The 16995-nt window shown below is 41.0% G+C and overlaps 1 protein-coding gene across 4 annotated transcripts in view; it reads left to right on the plus strand.

The window, feature by feature from the left end:
• The window catches only part of MARK1 (microtubule affinity regulating kinase 1), a 492874-nt gene that overhangs the window by 233479 nt on the left and 242400 nt on the right, over positions 1 to 16995 (plus strand). For all 4 annotated transcript variants that reach the window (XM_078649810.1, XM_078649807.1, XM_078649809.1 and 1 more), the window contains exon 3: positions 4434 to 4487. In XM_078649810.1, the coding sequence (XP_078505936.1) occupies positions 4434 to 4487 (54 nt within the window). The remainder of the gene's footprint in view (positions 1 to 4433; positions 4488 to 16995) is intronic.

The following is a 16995-nucleotide window of genomic DNA, read 5'->3' on the forward strand; positions in this document are numbered from 1 at the left end:
CAGGCACACTTTGTGGTGTTCTAGTTCCAGCCTCCCCCTTATATGCCCCACCTTGCCGTTGAGCAGGGCTACCTGGATTCGATTCCATTGGCAGTGTTCATAGCGACTAAACCCCGGGAAAGAGAGGTTGATCCCACTTCAGTAGCATGTACCACAGCAGCCTGGCGGCGACTTGCAAAGAGACTGGATATGCCGATGCTGTACTCGCCTTTGCTACAGCTTCACCACCACCTGGATCTCGTGGTGACCCAAGAGTCGGCTGCCGACAGTTGCTGCGAAAGGTTAATGTTAGGACATGGGGGGACCTCTAAGTCAATGGAATGTTTTGTTCACTGGAACAGTTTTTTCGGGGAGTAGACCCAACACCTATGGATTTATTTCTGTATGTTAGGCTAAGGCTGAATATGAAAGCGGCCAGACATGCGTTTCCCCATGAACCACCCACACTATCTCCGTTCCACACTTTACTTCAATGCATCTCTCCTATACATGTAGTCTCCCTCCAATATCCCAATACACAGAACTCGCTTGACTGGAGCCCTACGGGTTTGCGCATACATTGGGATGGGGAACTAGATTTATCCTTGTCCGACAAGCAGTGGGAATGTTGCTGCCAACAAACTGGATGAATTTCTGCCAGCAGCCGGTTACGTATATAAGTTCCTCCACACACCAGTTAGATGCATACATTTCAGTTATGGGAAAATGATCAATGTGATCGATGTGGCCGAGAGGGTGCAGATTTTCTACATTTAGCTTGGCAATGTACCGCTATCAACCAATATTGTTCAGCAGGTGTTCGGAGCTCTGGAGCAGATGATGGGGTCTCCCCTACTGGCATCACTGATCATGGCGTTGCTGAGTTATACAGAGGATACAGGATCTCATTTTATGGCAGGAACTGTCACTAATTTATGCTGAATTACTCCCATTAACTTCAAGGCTGAAAGACATATGGGATCCCTTACGCATGTATCTGTTGGCTAATCTGATGCTACTGACGGGGAACATGGGAACTGGGTAGAGAAATTTGAGAGATTGTTCACTACTTGTGGAGCAGTGCCTAGCCGAGGTTTGGTATGGGTACGCACCCCACAACTGAAAATTGGGGAGTGGGCCCTATCATGGACGGGAGGTGAAGGACACCACCTTTGACGTGAATGTGGGATGGGAGGGGGCTATGATCAGGTTTTACTTGGGCGGTTGACAGTCGATTCCAAGCTGTCAATGATGTTTGCATTTATGTGTACCGTAATGCACGAGTATTGAACAGCATGATATACTGAAGATGTGTTCTTCTTTGTTGTTATATCTGTAAATTGGATAAAAAAGATTTAAGAAAAAAAAAAGAACCCCCCGTGGGACGACTCAGCATTTATTGCTGCGGGATGTCTTTCCAGTTAGAGCAAGGCACAGCCAGAAACACGCAGCACAGTCTCACCTAATTTTGGTCCCTGGCCTCATCTGCATTCACACTTTACTAATGCTTGTTTTTTACTGTCTTTATTCATTTGAGTTCTGGTGTTAGCCAGGACCTTTTTGATTTTACTAAACTTATATGTATTATACACTTATTGGAGCTTCCTGTCTGCTTTATCTCTAGTTCTGTTGTTGAGTCGTTCACATTTTTCTTTCACCTACTATACATCAAAGAGCATGGGACAGTGGTACATCCCACTTCAGCCATGGGCTGGCTTTACTGGAAGCGATAGCATTCTGCCCTTTCACAAAAGCAAGTCCTTAAAGAAACTAGTTCCTTTTAGTGCCTGGCTTTACTATGGCAATGTGTGCTTTTGGAGACCAAAAATAATTTTGCTTGAAGCTAGTGTTTCTTTTCATATTGGTTTGGCTCCAGCAGCTCCCCCAATGCTTTTATGTCATGCTTTTGTGCTTCAGGTATATTTCCAGGTGCCAGAAATTGAAATCTAACAGTAGATTTTCATTATTTTGATGAGACGTATATTAAAATGAAAAATAAAACCTTTCTCAATACTTTTTAAATAGACCTGCATGCTAGGAAGCACCCATTCTATTTTATTAAATTATATGTAATGTTTTTTATCTATTAAAAGCTATTAAAAGCTAGTGTTGTAAGCATATCTTCATCTGGCCTCTTTGTCCTTTCTTATTGTTTTTGGTATATGGTGGTTATAAAAAATAGACATTAAATCATCACACCTTCATGCCAAGGACAGACCTATTGGCTTTGCCACTGTTTGTTGTTTTCATTTTTTTTAATCTGGTGCTGTGGGTTGCGGTTTGCAGTAAAGTTAGAGAAGCGTAACACAAGCCTCCATATCTTACAGTAGATTCAATTCCCCACCCGCACATTGAGTTCAGATTAGCAACACGACTCCTGAGCTCCAAGGTCTGAGGTTCAAATACTTAAATCTACCTCAATAATGTACCGATATTATTAGAGAGGCTATGAAACCTACAACAAGGACAAGCAGCATTAAAATTCATAATCTGGTCCATTAGGATCAAGGTTGCTCCATTACCAGAAGCTGCTAAAGATGTTTTTGCTTTTAATGGGAATAGAATTAGCATGTGCTCTCATTAGAGTACATTTTTCTGGTTTAGTCGCATACCGTCCAGACATCAATATTTAGAATCCTTGTCATCCTAGCTTTTCGTAGAAGTCTTAAAAACTGACATGCTGCCAAACAGGAACCAAACTGAGACTTTTATATAGTCATCCGATAATTATTGGTTGTGCCCTCCATTGCTTGCTTAAACATGGTACTAACTTGGACCTTTCCTTTAGAGATTGACTTTCTGATGCTGTTGTGTCATTAAGTAGGGCAAGTGAGTAGTAGAACCTGCTAACGGAGGACTCTTTTTTTACAGGTACTTAATGATAGGCTATTTCTGTAAAGGCCTTTAGTATACAGAGATCAGACATAGCATTTTTTATTTTATTAGTGCTTTCACCTCTAATTTCATTTACAAAGTTACAAATACTATCTGTTCTGGTTATTAGTATGTAGCTTTCAAAAACTAGAAAATGTTCATGTATTAACACTTTTTTATTTTAAGTTCTTTATGGAACAAAAACATTACATAGAGCATCACATCTATCACAAGGGCTGCTTTGGGATTCAACACACTTGAACTGGGGCAAAGCTGTGGTACAAAAACTCCAACTGAAAAGGCTGAGTGTGGCGGTGGCCTTCTGTTTCTCATGCAAACAGTGTTAAAAAATATCATGGTTCGGATATCTCTCTCTCACTCCATCCCTACATTGTAATATCTGAGCCAGGGGTCCCATATGTTATGGAATTTCTTGGGGCATCCTCTAGCCTTGTATGTCGCCTTTTCAGCCTATATGTAGAGGCCCTTTCCCCTTTTCAATTTTTGGAAAGTGGGTGACTCAGGGACTTTCCAGCTTTTAGCTACATCACGCTTAGCTACCACAAGCCCCAGATTACCAAAGAGGAGATTTATTCTTGGCACTTCTACATCTGTGGATATCCCAAGTAAAATTACTTTAGGATCAACAGGTAGGCTGAGGTCAAGGATATTGTTGAGTGCCTCACTCACCTTTAACCAGTACGTGTTTTTCACAGAACAGGACCATAACGTCTGTAGGAATTGCCCATTCTCATTTCCACATCTTACACAGGTAGGTGATTCCGCCCACCCGAATTTATGTTTAGGGGGCCTGTTGTTATAAACTTTATGGATTAAGCCTAGGCGAGATTTGATCTCCACCTTCCTGAGGTGCATCAGTGCTGCCTCCAATCTGTGTTGTCTAGTTCTTCTACTTCACTCTCCCATTTTCTTGTAAGCTTTCCCAGGGTGTCTGGGACATTGTTAATAATTGTCTCATATGTTAATAATGGTCTTATATGTTCATGAGACCGCTTTCTCATCTAGTTCTTCCTGGAGGAGTCGTCCCGCAAGGGGTGCATACTCTGGGAGTTCTTCTACTGCTATCTTCTCTGCCTGCCAGGCTTGTTGCACCTGCAAGTTTCGAAAGGATTGGGTTTTATGCAGATTATACTGTTGCTGTAGGGAGTTGAATGTAATCAGTGTACCCTTCTCTGTGAGGTGTCCTAGTTTAGAAATTCCAATCGTGTCCCACTAGCTAGCACCTGTAAATTTCTGAAATTCCTACAAACAGGTCCCTACCCACAGGGGCATCTCTCGTGTCAGTCTTTTGTCCCATTTTGTCATCCTATCCACCCCTTTCCACGATATTCACACTTTTCGCTCATAATTGGTGTGTATGGAAACCTTTTACGACTTCTTAGACTTCGCCTTAAATGTCCACTATTTATTCAGAGTTCATTTTACTACTGAATGGAAGCCACTGTATACCGTTTTAAGTTCATCTCCTTAGCTCATTAACATAAAATAATGAGCAGATCTAGATTAAGTGAGTATGCTGTTATATTTGCAAACTAATGCCAAGCCTACTTTTGTTTTAGGTTGCAGTGAAAATAATCGACAAAACGCAACTAAATCCAACCAGTCTACAAAAGGTAAGACTTGTTTCCCAGACTTTAATGTGAATGTGATAGACTTTGATGTCAATTTAATTTGTTGCCATTTTCTTAACGTGACATTGGTTGGGTGCCACATAGAATTACAGGCATTGTTTATTTGTACAATACTAAATTAAATGAATGATAATTCTTAGATTGTGCACTATTACGAATGCATGTGTAATAATGCTTATTTTATGGTGCAAACGGACTAAAGTCTTTGTCATGTGCAGATCAACTGTTTCTAAACTGTAAATGTTTTGGGACTTAATTAATGTATCTTATTAGGTGGACAGCTTGACAGTTTTTTGTAAAAGAGTTTTATAGCTACATTTTCTTCAGTCTGGACATATCCCAAACTCTTCCTCAGCGATCACCTCCTGTGATCTGTGTGCTCGTCTGTTTCAGGAACACTACCTTGTATACAGCAAGTCATGGCCATGCCTCCAAATGTTAGGTGCCAGCAGCCCTTCCTTCATACCGTGCAAACTGGAGACAGTGATCTCCTGGAAAGGCTACCTAAACCATATCCAGCTCCAGTAAAGAATGTCCTCTCTCTGATGCTGATCTATTGAGATCTGGGAAAACTACACTGTATTGTATTACACAAGAAGCTTCTGTTACTTTTGGTGTCTGTTGTTTATTCATTAAAACCGCCGACTGTTTCAGCCTCAATTCTAAAAAAAGATACATTTGTCACTAGGACTTGCAGAAAACCTCCACTCATCCCTCAAATCACCACAAATTAAATCGTTGAAGCAAGATTTTGCCTGTTTTTCCACGAGAACTCTTTTGAACCATTTTATTTCATTCCCTGAATCTTTTCTCTCCCATACGGCCTTATCTAATTCCAACCTTTTGAACAACTCCTGTCGACATGGACCTCTTCCTTGGAGATTACGGTTACTAATCCGACATGCTGATTGCTCACTATCATTTGATGTGGTACTGTTATATATCCATTCATGTCTCTTTTCACTTCGCTATGTGGTGTTTTGCAGTTCATTAAGCCAGTTGGTGGCTTTATAAATGTGTTACCACAGCACATGCATTGGAGAAAGTGTTTATTCCACCCAGCTCACCTGTATCTGCCCTCCTCTCACTTGTTAATTTGAGCTCATCACCTATGTTAACTCCACGATGCTGGACCATTGTCGTGCTCTACTACTGCTTTGAAATCTACACCTCTTGGCCCATAGTTACTTGAACTTTTCTTGATTACCTCAAATGCCTCTTTAATGCCCCTCCTGTCTACTTCTCAGCCACTCCCAACCTTAACAACAAGAGAAGCTCCCAAGGACTCCAGACTTGCTCCATTGTTTTCTGTCTACTCACTGCACCGGCTTACTCCATGACTACCCACCCGAACCTAAAGATCTTAACTATATCGTCTCATTAAGGTTTGTTCATTATACCCCTGCCACCCGTTAGCATCAGACCACTCACTCTGGCAAGAATAAGTGCACCTCTTCTACTCCATCAACCCCAACTCTTCTCTCCTGACACAATTACAGACCTAGCCCACCTCATGGCTTCGCAACTTTGATTAAATTCAAAAGACCCTTAAGCATTTCTGTTGAGTTAGTTGCTAGCATAATATCTACAGTTCTTCAAATTGTTTAATTTCAGCGCCCTTGGAGGAGATTTTGTTTCTGTGCAGTATATTTAATTAAATGAATGAATTATGTTCTGCTTCTGTCCATCAGACTGTCACCAGCTTCCATACACCACCAGTTCAATTCCTTAATCCCATGAAACAATCCAGCCTGAAAGACAATAACCTTGTTCCAGTTTTACAGGCACAATAGATGTGTTGCCTTCCTCTTCAGACGTTATTTCCCTCAACCATTATTCTTCACCTTTTCAGCATTGCAAATCATATCCTTTCTTCCTACATTATTCCCCACCTCTCTAAATGGCCCCAATCCGCTGCCAAACCATGTTGTGCTTCACAATCCTATTCAGTTCACATTGGTTAAACCTTATTGCACATAACCGTCACCTGAGCCACCAAGGAACATGCTCCCTGGCTCCTCTCCTTAATCAGCTGATCCGTTTGCACCAGTAAACAACTGCGGATTCCCTTCTCACTATCTTCTCCCAAATGCTTCTTTAGTTGGTCTTCACCATCCTACAGCAGCAAACATTTAGCTCTGCCAAGAAGATGCTGCATGTTCCACCTAATCCATATTTCTACCATTTACATCATCCTTGGTATATGTGCTGCATTAGACACAGCTGATCACAACACCAAAGCAGCCACATGTCCAAGTTGGGAAGACCCTAGGCTTTTAATCTATCGAGCCAACTAGCCCTTCAATCTCAACTCTTTTGTGACAGAGCTTTCATCCTTCAGCATTTCGGCAACCTCCCATCTTTCTTACAGATATCATATCATTGTGTTTCTTCTCTATTCATCTTTCACTGATTAGAGACATTTTCTACATTGTTTCCCGTAAGCACCCTGTTCCAGGAGTTTCTTACCCAGAGTGATCCTTAATGGTTGGTTCTAATCAGCCTCCAAGACTAAAGTAATTTTAACCCATGCCCATGTTTCAGTCCCCATCATGACTTACGTCTCTATTCCCCTGACACCATTGTTCTATTTGACCACTGATTGTTGTGAAATTGTGTTCATTTAGTGCGAGGTGTAATGTGGTTGCGTCCATTTCTAACCTCTGTGGCCAAAGAAGCCTTTGCTTCACCTGCCTCCACTACTAAGGTCTAAGCTGCTTTACGAATGCCATTCTGGTTGGCCTTGATTGGATTGGAAGCAGAAGAACTGCCAGGAGATAATAATCTGTAAAAAAGTTTCTGTTGTGTTGCTCAGTGTTTGTTACTCAGTTTTGGAATGCAACCAGATTGTTTTTCTTGGGTCTTAGATTGTGAGAGACTTCAGGATTATGCGGTCAACAGTTGGTCTCGAAGACCTTTCCTGTGAAGGCTCTGTGGTATCCTCACTATAATTTGGTGGCGAGGATGGGATCCAAACAGGACCACCTCCTTGTGAGCTCATATGCGCACACTACTTTCAAGTTGCATGGTACTTTAATTCATTCAGCTATTAATTTCTGGGCAGCTACATATACCACTATAAGATTCAGACAGCAACCGTCACTTGTTTTTTTATTTGTCTTAGAACTTAGCAAAAATGTTTGTGTCACAGACCTTTTCATTAACATCTCCACAAGCATTGTTACTAGTACCGGTTGAACTTATTTCGAAGTGGCAGAAGTGGAGAGAACATTTTTCTGATTACATGTCAATGCTTGAAGATGAAAATCATGGAGAATTTACACCTGTAAGAAATTCTTTTCTGTACTCTAGGGCCTGAAGATATGTGCACATACAATAAAATGAAAAGAATAGATCTGTGGAAGTCGAATAATCCATTGCATATAAAAATTCACTTGATCTGTCTCTGTGTGGCCATAGACAAATATACGTTTTTTTCAAAGAAAACAAGCTGGCAATGAAGCTGTGGAAGATTGTGTGTGGCTTCTCAGGAAACTTGCTATTTCTTGCAGATTTGGCAGCCTGCATGATGCATTAATAAGAGACCAAATTGCTATGCATTCCAATAGTAGTCTGATTCAAGAAAGTTTATTCCTTTCTAAAAGATGTTGTGGTATTTGTCAAGAAAGTGGAACTGTCTAATAGATGTGCCCAAACAGCTATGAGTAATGGTAGAAACAAGCAACTGGTGTCTAATGTTTCCTACAAAAAATATCCGTCTTCATTCTGGAAGAAGGATGAGAAATTTACCAATAGTGATATTACAACTTAGGCTAAAGACAAAGGGAAAATGTTGAAAACTAATTTCAGTGGTCAGGAGTGTTACAGATGCAGTAGCGAGGACCACTAAGCCCATGACAACTGTTGTCCAAAAAAGTGTTTTAGTTGTGGCATTATAGGCCATTATGCTAAAGTATGCAGGTAATAACTTAATTAATTCACCCAAGATTAGATATGTATTAAAAATTCTGTTTATGATTCTTCCAATTGTGAGAGTGGTAATGCTAACAATTGTGTATTAGGCATCGAGTCAAATGTTTTAGATGTAAGCCCTCATTCAAGAAGCAAAGCTGTAAACTAAATAACCCTCCGAGGTGTCATCCTTAGCATAGTTGCAAACTCAGGATTACCAGGTACTATTGTCATCAACAGGGTTGGAAAACAAGTTAAAAAGAAGTTAGGTAATAACTTACTTCCTCCTGATAGTCACCCTGAATGTTTTACTGGAAAGCATATTCCTATGATTGTATTTAGGCCTCTGACATTTGAGTTCAAAAGTAGACAAACCTTGGGAAAATTGAATGTGTCTGAAAAAGGACCATTGGTTTTGGAGTGGGTGGCTCAAAGAGCTTTAAGGATAACATTAGACCCAAATAGCCATGATTACGTTTTAAATATAGCTCAAGAAGGTCTATTTATCAACAATTTAAAAGATGAATTTCCCAACCTGTTTTCAGGTACTGTGGAAGAGCTCAAAGGATTTTTGCATGGAATTATCCTTAAATATAACACAATACCTGTTTCACGTAAAGTCGGGGACATTCCCTTAAAGATAAAGAAAGAAGTTAAGATTTGATTGAATAAACTGGAAGAAGCTGGGATAATTTAAACAGTGGAAGCTGCTGAGTGTATGTCGCCTTTGCTCGTAGCCAGACGCTCAAATGGTAAAGTGAGTTTATGGATTAATCATTGCAACTTGAATAATAACATCTTGATTGCTAAATTACCTTTACTGAAAATAAGCCAATTGCTGGCCATGACCAATGGTCTTAAGAGATTTATCACCTTAGCTTCAACTAGCAAAATTTGACTGCCTTTAGCTCACCATTTATGTGCTATAAATTACATTGCTTGCTGTTTGGTTTAGGCTCCGCTGTGGGTGTTTTCTAAAAGTTAATATACAAAATCTTCATGGTGTGGATGGAATTGTCTTCTACCAAGATGACATTCTAGCCATAGGAAAGAATAGATTTGAGCATGGTATGAATGTTTTGAACGTTTTAGCAGAAAGATGAGTGATGACGGAATTTGCGAAGTGTAAATTTGCTGTTCAGTGACACATTTGGGATATTTTGTCTCTGATAAAGGAATTTTGCCTTAACCAGAATTAGCGGAAGCCATTTTGAATGTCCCTTCACCTTCAAGTAAGGATGAAGTCAGATCATTCCTAAGACCGGCAGCATTTTACCCAACATTTGTGTAAAAGTTTTCCGGTAAAACGAATGACAAATGACAGTTGTTAAAAAAACAAAACATTTTTGGTGTGGAACCTAAAGTTTTTAGAAGTCTTTCATACTATTAATAGCTAAATTTGCAGAGCCATACCCATAAGCAGTTTTGATCCTTCTAATAAAACCATAATAACCTCTGATGCCATACATTCTCAACTTGATGAGAAGGGAAAAGATTTCATGGTTGCGTTTGTGCAATATGTACTACACAACCAAAAGAGTGTTATTTCGTTATTGAGAAGGAAATGCTGCCTTGTCAGTGGTGTGGAATTTGATAAAATACCTACTTGTCCATGGGGCAGGTTGCTTCATAATTTTACTTGTCATGTAACAAAATCTACTTGTCACTTTGGTGCGAGGTAGTGCGGCGACAAATTATGGCAGCAATCTCATTATATAAGAGCTCTGATAGAGTCTCTATGATTATGCCAGGGCTCATACCATAGTTGTGTTTGAATACTTGCAATCCCCTTATGTTGCGACGTTTCCGCAGATCTATATACTGGGGCAATAGGTAGTGGGAAGTGTTGTATCTATTATTTATTTAATTTTAATGTTTCTTGCATTCTTGTGTATTCTTTCATGGAATTCGTTAGAGGGACAGTTGGTGTTTGGACTTCGTGATAAGTGGTTATTAAGCTGTCTTCGCTATTAAGAAATAAATCTTCTTTGAAGACTCACAAATATTGGCAGTGTGATATTTACTTCCCACTCGTCGTCAAAATGTGAAGTAAATATCACACTGCCAATAGTTGTGAGTCTTCAAAGAAGATTTATTTCTATAGTTCAAGGTTTCAAATGCCCCTTTGTCTCAGTGAAAAACCTAATAACCTGCATGTTTTAAGGGTTTTCAACAACTATTCCCTCATCTTTTTCCATACTGAGAAATGTTGGAAATGTACTCCTGACAATGGCAGATGTAAACCTTCTTCCAGAGTTGGGTGAAAAAGTAGTTAGAGGGAAAGTGAACTTGCAAACACTCAGATTTTCGCCTAAGCAAATCTACACATGCATATTTACTCATGCTAAAATGCAGTTCACAAATATTTTCCAGGAGTACTATTTCTTGTACTACTTCTGTAAATTCTTGGGAATTCATGAAAGCCGTATAGCTGTACTTAATGCAAGGACATATACCATGGGTGCACTTTTGAGACTTTCTTTAATAATTGTGCCCCCAATTTGCTCTGGCATTGGCCAGGACCTTTTGTGTTTAGGAAAATTCTGTCTCTCTCCCTGTATCGTCTGGCTTCACTGTGAGTGACTGCATTCTGCTCTTTCACAAGGAACATATTGGTACACAAAATAGTTTTGCTCAGTGCCAGTAAGCACTGTGGCAGTGTGTGCTTTTTGAGACCAAAAACTGTTCTGCTTTTGCCAATGTTGCTATAATGGAGAGGGCCCGGCAGCTCCCACGCCAATAAGGTCTTACAAAAACCATGCCAAAACATGTCACACATTGACAAAACTAAAACTCTGACCACCAATTTCAGACCTACTGGCTTTGCCAATGCTTGTTTATTTTTGTTTCCCATAACCTTATTGAAACTGGTTACACTGATTTTCCATTATGGATATTTTTGGGAAATACTAGCATGCATCAACACATGCTACTAAATGATGCCGCAAAGAAATGGTACCTGAAATTTTACAGTAGTTTAGCTAAATGTTTTTTTCCTGCTTTAGTTTATATGAACATTTTATTTTGAAAGCAAAGAATCATCAATCTTGCTTTCAAGCTTCTACAAATATTTGCATCATACCAGAGGGTATTCTGGGAGCATTATACATAGCCTCACAGTGCTAAACTTGGAAAATGTGTGTACACACTTTTATACTGGAACCACTGTCAGTAGTGCCGTCAGAGTTTACAACATTTACTTACAATGCTCACCCTAATAATAAAGGCTTTTAATTAATGAACCATAAACATACGTTTGAATAGCATTAACATATGGACAAAAATATTACCTTAACTGCAGACAGTACCCTTCCCTGATCTACCACCTGGCAGCCAAAGGTTTTGTGCAGCAGGGGTTGGGCCTACTTCTCCCAAGGACAAAATACACATGAAAACTTGCTACCCTTGACCCCAAAAAATATGGGCTTCGGGCTATAGGAATTCCATATCCCTGCTTGTGTATGGCGTAGGCAATTTCTGAGAATGTGTGTGGGTTGCTGAGTTTGTGTTAAGAACTGTTCACAAACTATAAACAAGAATTCTCACCACCACGGGGATTTTAATAGCTACTCCACGAGTTGCAAGGATGTATTTTTTCATCTTTTGGATTATGCCTGTGTGGTGCTGTATTTACCTGGTGTTAAGAACAGTGTTGCAGATTTCTTGAGCAGAGCACCTTCACCATTGAAAAGAGTATCCCGTGGATGAATGGAGTGAATTTTGTGTTGCCAACATAGTTCCAGACACCAACGCGATTACAATGGATGAGTTGAAAGCTGCATATGAAAAGGACTACAACTGGGTGAGGTTAAGTTGCCCGGATGGGGAGGAAAGAATTGTTGAAGCGAGTGTGCTTGAAAGTTTTGGGAGATGAGAAACAAATGTTTGGTAGACCATGTTGGGTTCATGTTAAGAGGTACAGAATTATTCCTCCAGCATCATTGAGATATACATTCTTAAAACCAGTCATTAAGCACAATTGGTAATAGTGAAAAACATTTTTAAGTCTTGGCCTGATCCAGCGCATGCGCTGATCTCGGCCGAGACATTTAGTAGGCTGCTTGGGAAAGTGCTACTTTCCCGGCGACCAGCTTACCATCACGCGCACAAGCGCGCGCGCAACGTGCACAGCACCTTTTTCGTCGTGCGCACAACTTGTGGTTTTTTTTTGGGCGCGGCCAATGCTTGTCTGGATTTCTGTTCTCAGTAGAGCAGCTGTCGCTGAAATGTGGCGCTTCCTGGTTGGAAATGGTTACACTTTCATTTGCAAACTCTGCCTTGTTTTATGACTTGTGCCCTGCAAGCATCCATCTGCAAAACACCATGCCTCGTTAATGTGCTGTGAGTTACCCCTTCACTGGGACCGAACCCGTTGATTTGGGGAGGAGGGAGAGGCATGATTCGGTTATGAGCATTCGGTGCATTCACTATGGGCTCCTTCGTAACCCTGTCTGTTTTCTCTTTCCATGCCGCCACGATTTTAACATGGACGCTCTGACTTCTGGAACACAATGACACACGCAGTTGCTGCCCTACCAATGCTGACACAAGTTGGTTTAGTGGCTGTTAACCCGGAGAACCAGCTTGACAGAGTTCTAATCCAGTTTGCCCTGCGCACTGTGTGATCCTGTGCACATCGCTATCCTGGGTGCATTCCATAAGGCGAATCCTGGTATTTCTACCCTCCTATTCATAAGGAAAAACTTGTTTATACTAGTTGCAAAATCTTTCTGTGGTGCGAAAAACAACTGTTCAAAATATTTTTTTGCAATTTTTTCATAATCAGTGACTCCAGCAGTGGCTGAAGCTGTTACAATCACTCGTCAAAGCATCTAGGGGAGGAAGGTCGGTGGAGGGAGATAGTGATCAGACACACCCTAACCACAGAGATTTGCCCATTGTGGAAAGAGATCTATTGCGGATTCTGCTTTGAGGGGCAGAAAACGCTAGCCAGGGCGAGGTGCTGTTGCGTAAAATATTTTATTTCAAAAGCACAGCTTGAGGCACGTGGAGATTTCTTAGGTGCCTCTTGGGAGAGGGAAGGGAAGCGAGGACCCCACACAACATTGGATATTAACTCTGCCACAGTTATGTCCACACAGTCGTGAACAGGTGCAACCCCTGGCCCGTCAGTCAGCTAGCTAGCAGCCTTGCCAAAAGAACGAGTTTTTAAGTGGCCTTTGCTGAGGTAACAGTATGATTTTATCATGCACCAGATTTGTGCCAGTGTCACTTAATATAAAAGCTGTTAGCTAAAGCACTGCTGCTGTTGGCTGTTCACTTTGCACAGCGCTCAGAAGTTCAAGCTGCAGGGTGCTGCAAAGGAACCACCCATCATTTCACTTGACTTTGAAGAGAAAGGCACACTACACTAACAAAGTAGTGTTGCCATGAAGACTGAGCCCAAATGACAACCTCGCCAGCACAAACATGCGCACGAAAAGGTTTTTTATTTCTATTTTTTAAAGCATGTATAAACGGTTACATTAGGATTTTAATTTACCTGGATTCAGCAATTTGGGTTTAATCCATTTTCTTTTGCTCTCCACGCCATTCCAGTTTAGACACAGCCATATGCAAAACAAGCATTGGCATAGCCAATAGGTCTCGCTTTTGGTACCTTATAAGTATTTACTTATGCAGCACAATATCCTTGGTGCAACAACATCAACTGTTGTATGGCTAAACACTTATAAGGTCCCAAAGGTGAGACCTATTGGCTATGCCATAGCTTGTTTTATCAAGCAACAATATTGGTGGCCTGGTATCTACTTGGACATTGAAAGATTTGTGCGTGCAAGGGTTGATTGCACTACTGCGGGCAAGTCTAAAATTAAGCAATCTGACCTTTATTGTGTCCTGTAGAATTTCCCTATATACAGTGGGAGACTTTGGCAATGAACATTTTTGGTCCAATTTGAAGGCCTGAAATATGTTCTTGGGTTATCGGATACATTTTCCAAGTGGCATGAGGTTAAAGTAGTGATGAAAGCTAACGCGTAGTCAGATTTCACGTGTTGTCCCAGAAAAAGGACTACCTAAATGCTTAACAAGGGATAATGAACCTCAATTTTGTTCTGAGGAAGTGAAGAATTTCCTCTCCAAGAATGGCATAAATCGCACATTTTCTTGTTCTTATCATCTGGCCTGTGGTGGTAGCATTGAGTGCTTCAATACAGTCATCATGGTCAGTGTTTAAATTGCAGTTAATAAAGTATTATCACGGGAAACGGAGTTATCTGAAATGTTTTGGTCATTCCTTTTAATATTCTAAGAGAAAGGGAACCCTACACTAGGTACATTTTATGCTGGACAGACATAGAGATTAGTCTCCGACTAGAGTCAGGAATAACATTAAAACGTGCGCAAAAGTCTTACAAGGAATATTAAGATTGCAAACATGGAGTCAAAAATATTCATTTGGAAGTGGAAGAATAGGTCAGAGTTAAGAATTCTACCAAAGTTTGTCGGGGTCAAAGTACATTTTCTGATCCAGTGTGGGCTGTGCATTTTTTTTTACCAGCTCTGCTAAGCTGAGTGATGGTATGATTTGCCATTTCAGTAAGCTGTTGAGATGTAAAGAAAATAATGCTGAATTGGATGACTCTTTTAGAGTGCGTGTTTATTGTGAAGAGCATGTAGAGTTTGCGGATGACCCTGTGTCTAAGTTTCCTACGGATCAATTTGTTGAACTTTCGTTGAGTTGTCCCAGAACTGGGGTGGAGAGTGGCTTCAAGTCAGAAGGCTGCTGCAGAAGGTGTAACAAGATCAGGACGTTCCATAAGTAGGGTGACCAGCTGGCATGGGTGCAAATTCAGGACGGTGAGTGTAAAAATTCAGGACAAAGGGTCAAAATTCAGGACAAAATTTCAGGACAGGAGGTCAAAATTCAGGACAAAACTCCAGGACGAAAGGTACATTTTACAGACACATCAAAGGAGGTCGCACTATAGTATGTAAGTAATCCCATCTATATCCAAACATATTCATCCATTTGTAAACCTATCCATCATGTATCCTTCCTTCTATCCAACCCTCCATCCACACTTTCACTCATCGATCCATCCTTTCACCCTATCCATCCGTACTCTCATCCATTAACCCTTTCAAACCCTCCAGCCATCGTGTCACTTACTCATCCATCCACCCAGTCACTCATCCTTCCACTCATTCCCCTTTTCAGTTATCCATCCTCCCTTTTTCTCTCCATTGACCCTTTCACTCATCCATCCTTTCGCTCATTATCCATCCATTCACCCTTTCATTCATCCATTCACCCTTTCACTAATCTATCCAGCCATCCACCTATCCCTTCCCTCACTCACTCGCCCACCTTTTCATATTAATTATGAGCTGAGTTTTTATCTGCAGAGTTGCATACAGAAGAGGCCCATCAAGAATTTCACCCTTGTTGTAGTTCCTAAGGCAAGTTCTAGGATAGGCCATGGGACGGACATACCCCTCACCCTCAATCTAAAATGGAGAACTTCTTCTACGGATATCGATGAACGCAGAAATTGAGCAGGCAGGTTGAGTTTAGTAACTTACGGGCAATAAACACGACCCCTTAATCGGTCACAATGGACTGAGGGAGTCCTAAAGTTGCAACCAGGCACAGGCTGCTGGCCACCTTCAGTACACGCCGAGGTCCGCCGCAGATGCTTACCTCGTTCTTGACCGGTGAAAGTCGAGGTGGGGAGCCATAAGGAGTCCTGGGGCAAAGGTATGCTTGCCAGTTGCACAGCAGACTTCTCTATGTATGCAGTGAGGTAGTATCAACGCAACCGCCATAGTAGTGCTTCCGAAGACCTTCTAAAGCAGGGAAATATACTAAAAAGTGATCCCAAGCCCTGGAGCCTAAGTGCGGCTCGGCCTTCTGTTGGCCATTCGTTGTATAGTGTATATACATGACTAGCTATAAATTAAATACATGTGAGAGAGGGGCTAAGGAGAGATGAGGGGCACCATGGTGGGTGGTAGTCAGGGAATACATAAAGAAGGTCATTGAAGGGGCACCAACAAAGATAGTCCTCCTGGGTGCCACTAATACACATAGTTTAGGGTTTCACAGTTCTTACAGAGTCTTTGCAGCAACCACCTATAACGTTTTTGTGGTACACAGTTACACGAAAGCTACGCCTCATTGTTCAAAATAAGTTTGCATTTGCAAACAAATGCAGAAAAGAGGTTTTAAGGCAAGGGCAAAGTGTGCAACTTCCATGGAGCCAAAGCTATAAAGCCCCCCTCCCCCCAGGAAGACTTATTTCTATATTATTTATGTCTATTTATCTCAACGTACCCCCCTCTCCTGTGTAGTTTTAAGGCTTGTTGGGCCCCAAAGGAAGACATATATCAGCTGTTTCTGCATGATTCAGATTTTAAAACGTTAACATAGTTTAATATTTTTGTGTTTTGTGTAAGCTTCAGTTTTCAGAAAATGGTTAATAAAATTCACAATTGTTCTGAACAGGTGGCCCCTAAACATGTCATGCACAGGGCCCCGAAAAACATTAAGATTACAATGATATAGGGCAGTAGCTATTGACGGTGGAGAAAGAGCATCGATACCGGGTCCATT

The sequence above is a fragment of the Lissotriton helveticus genome, chromosome 6 (assembly GCF_964261635.1).
Source record: "Lissotriton helveticus chromosome 6, aLisHel1.1, whole genome shotgun sequence".
NCBI classification, from domain to species: Eukaryota; Metazoa; Chordata; class Amphibia; order Caudata; family Salamandridae; genus Lissotriton; species Lissotriton helveticus.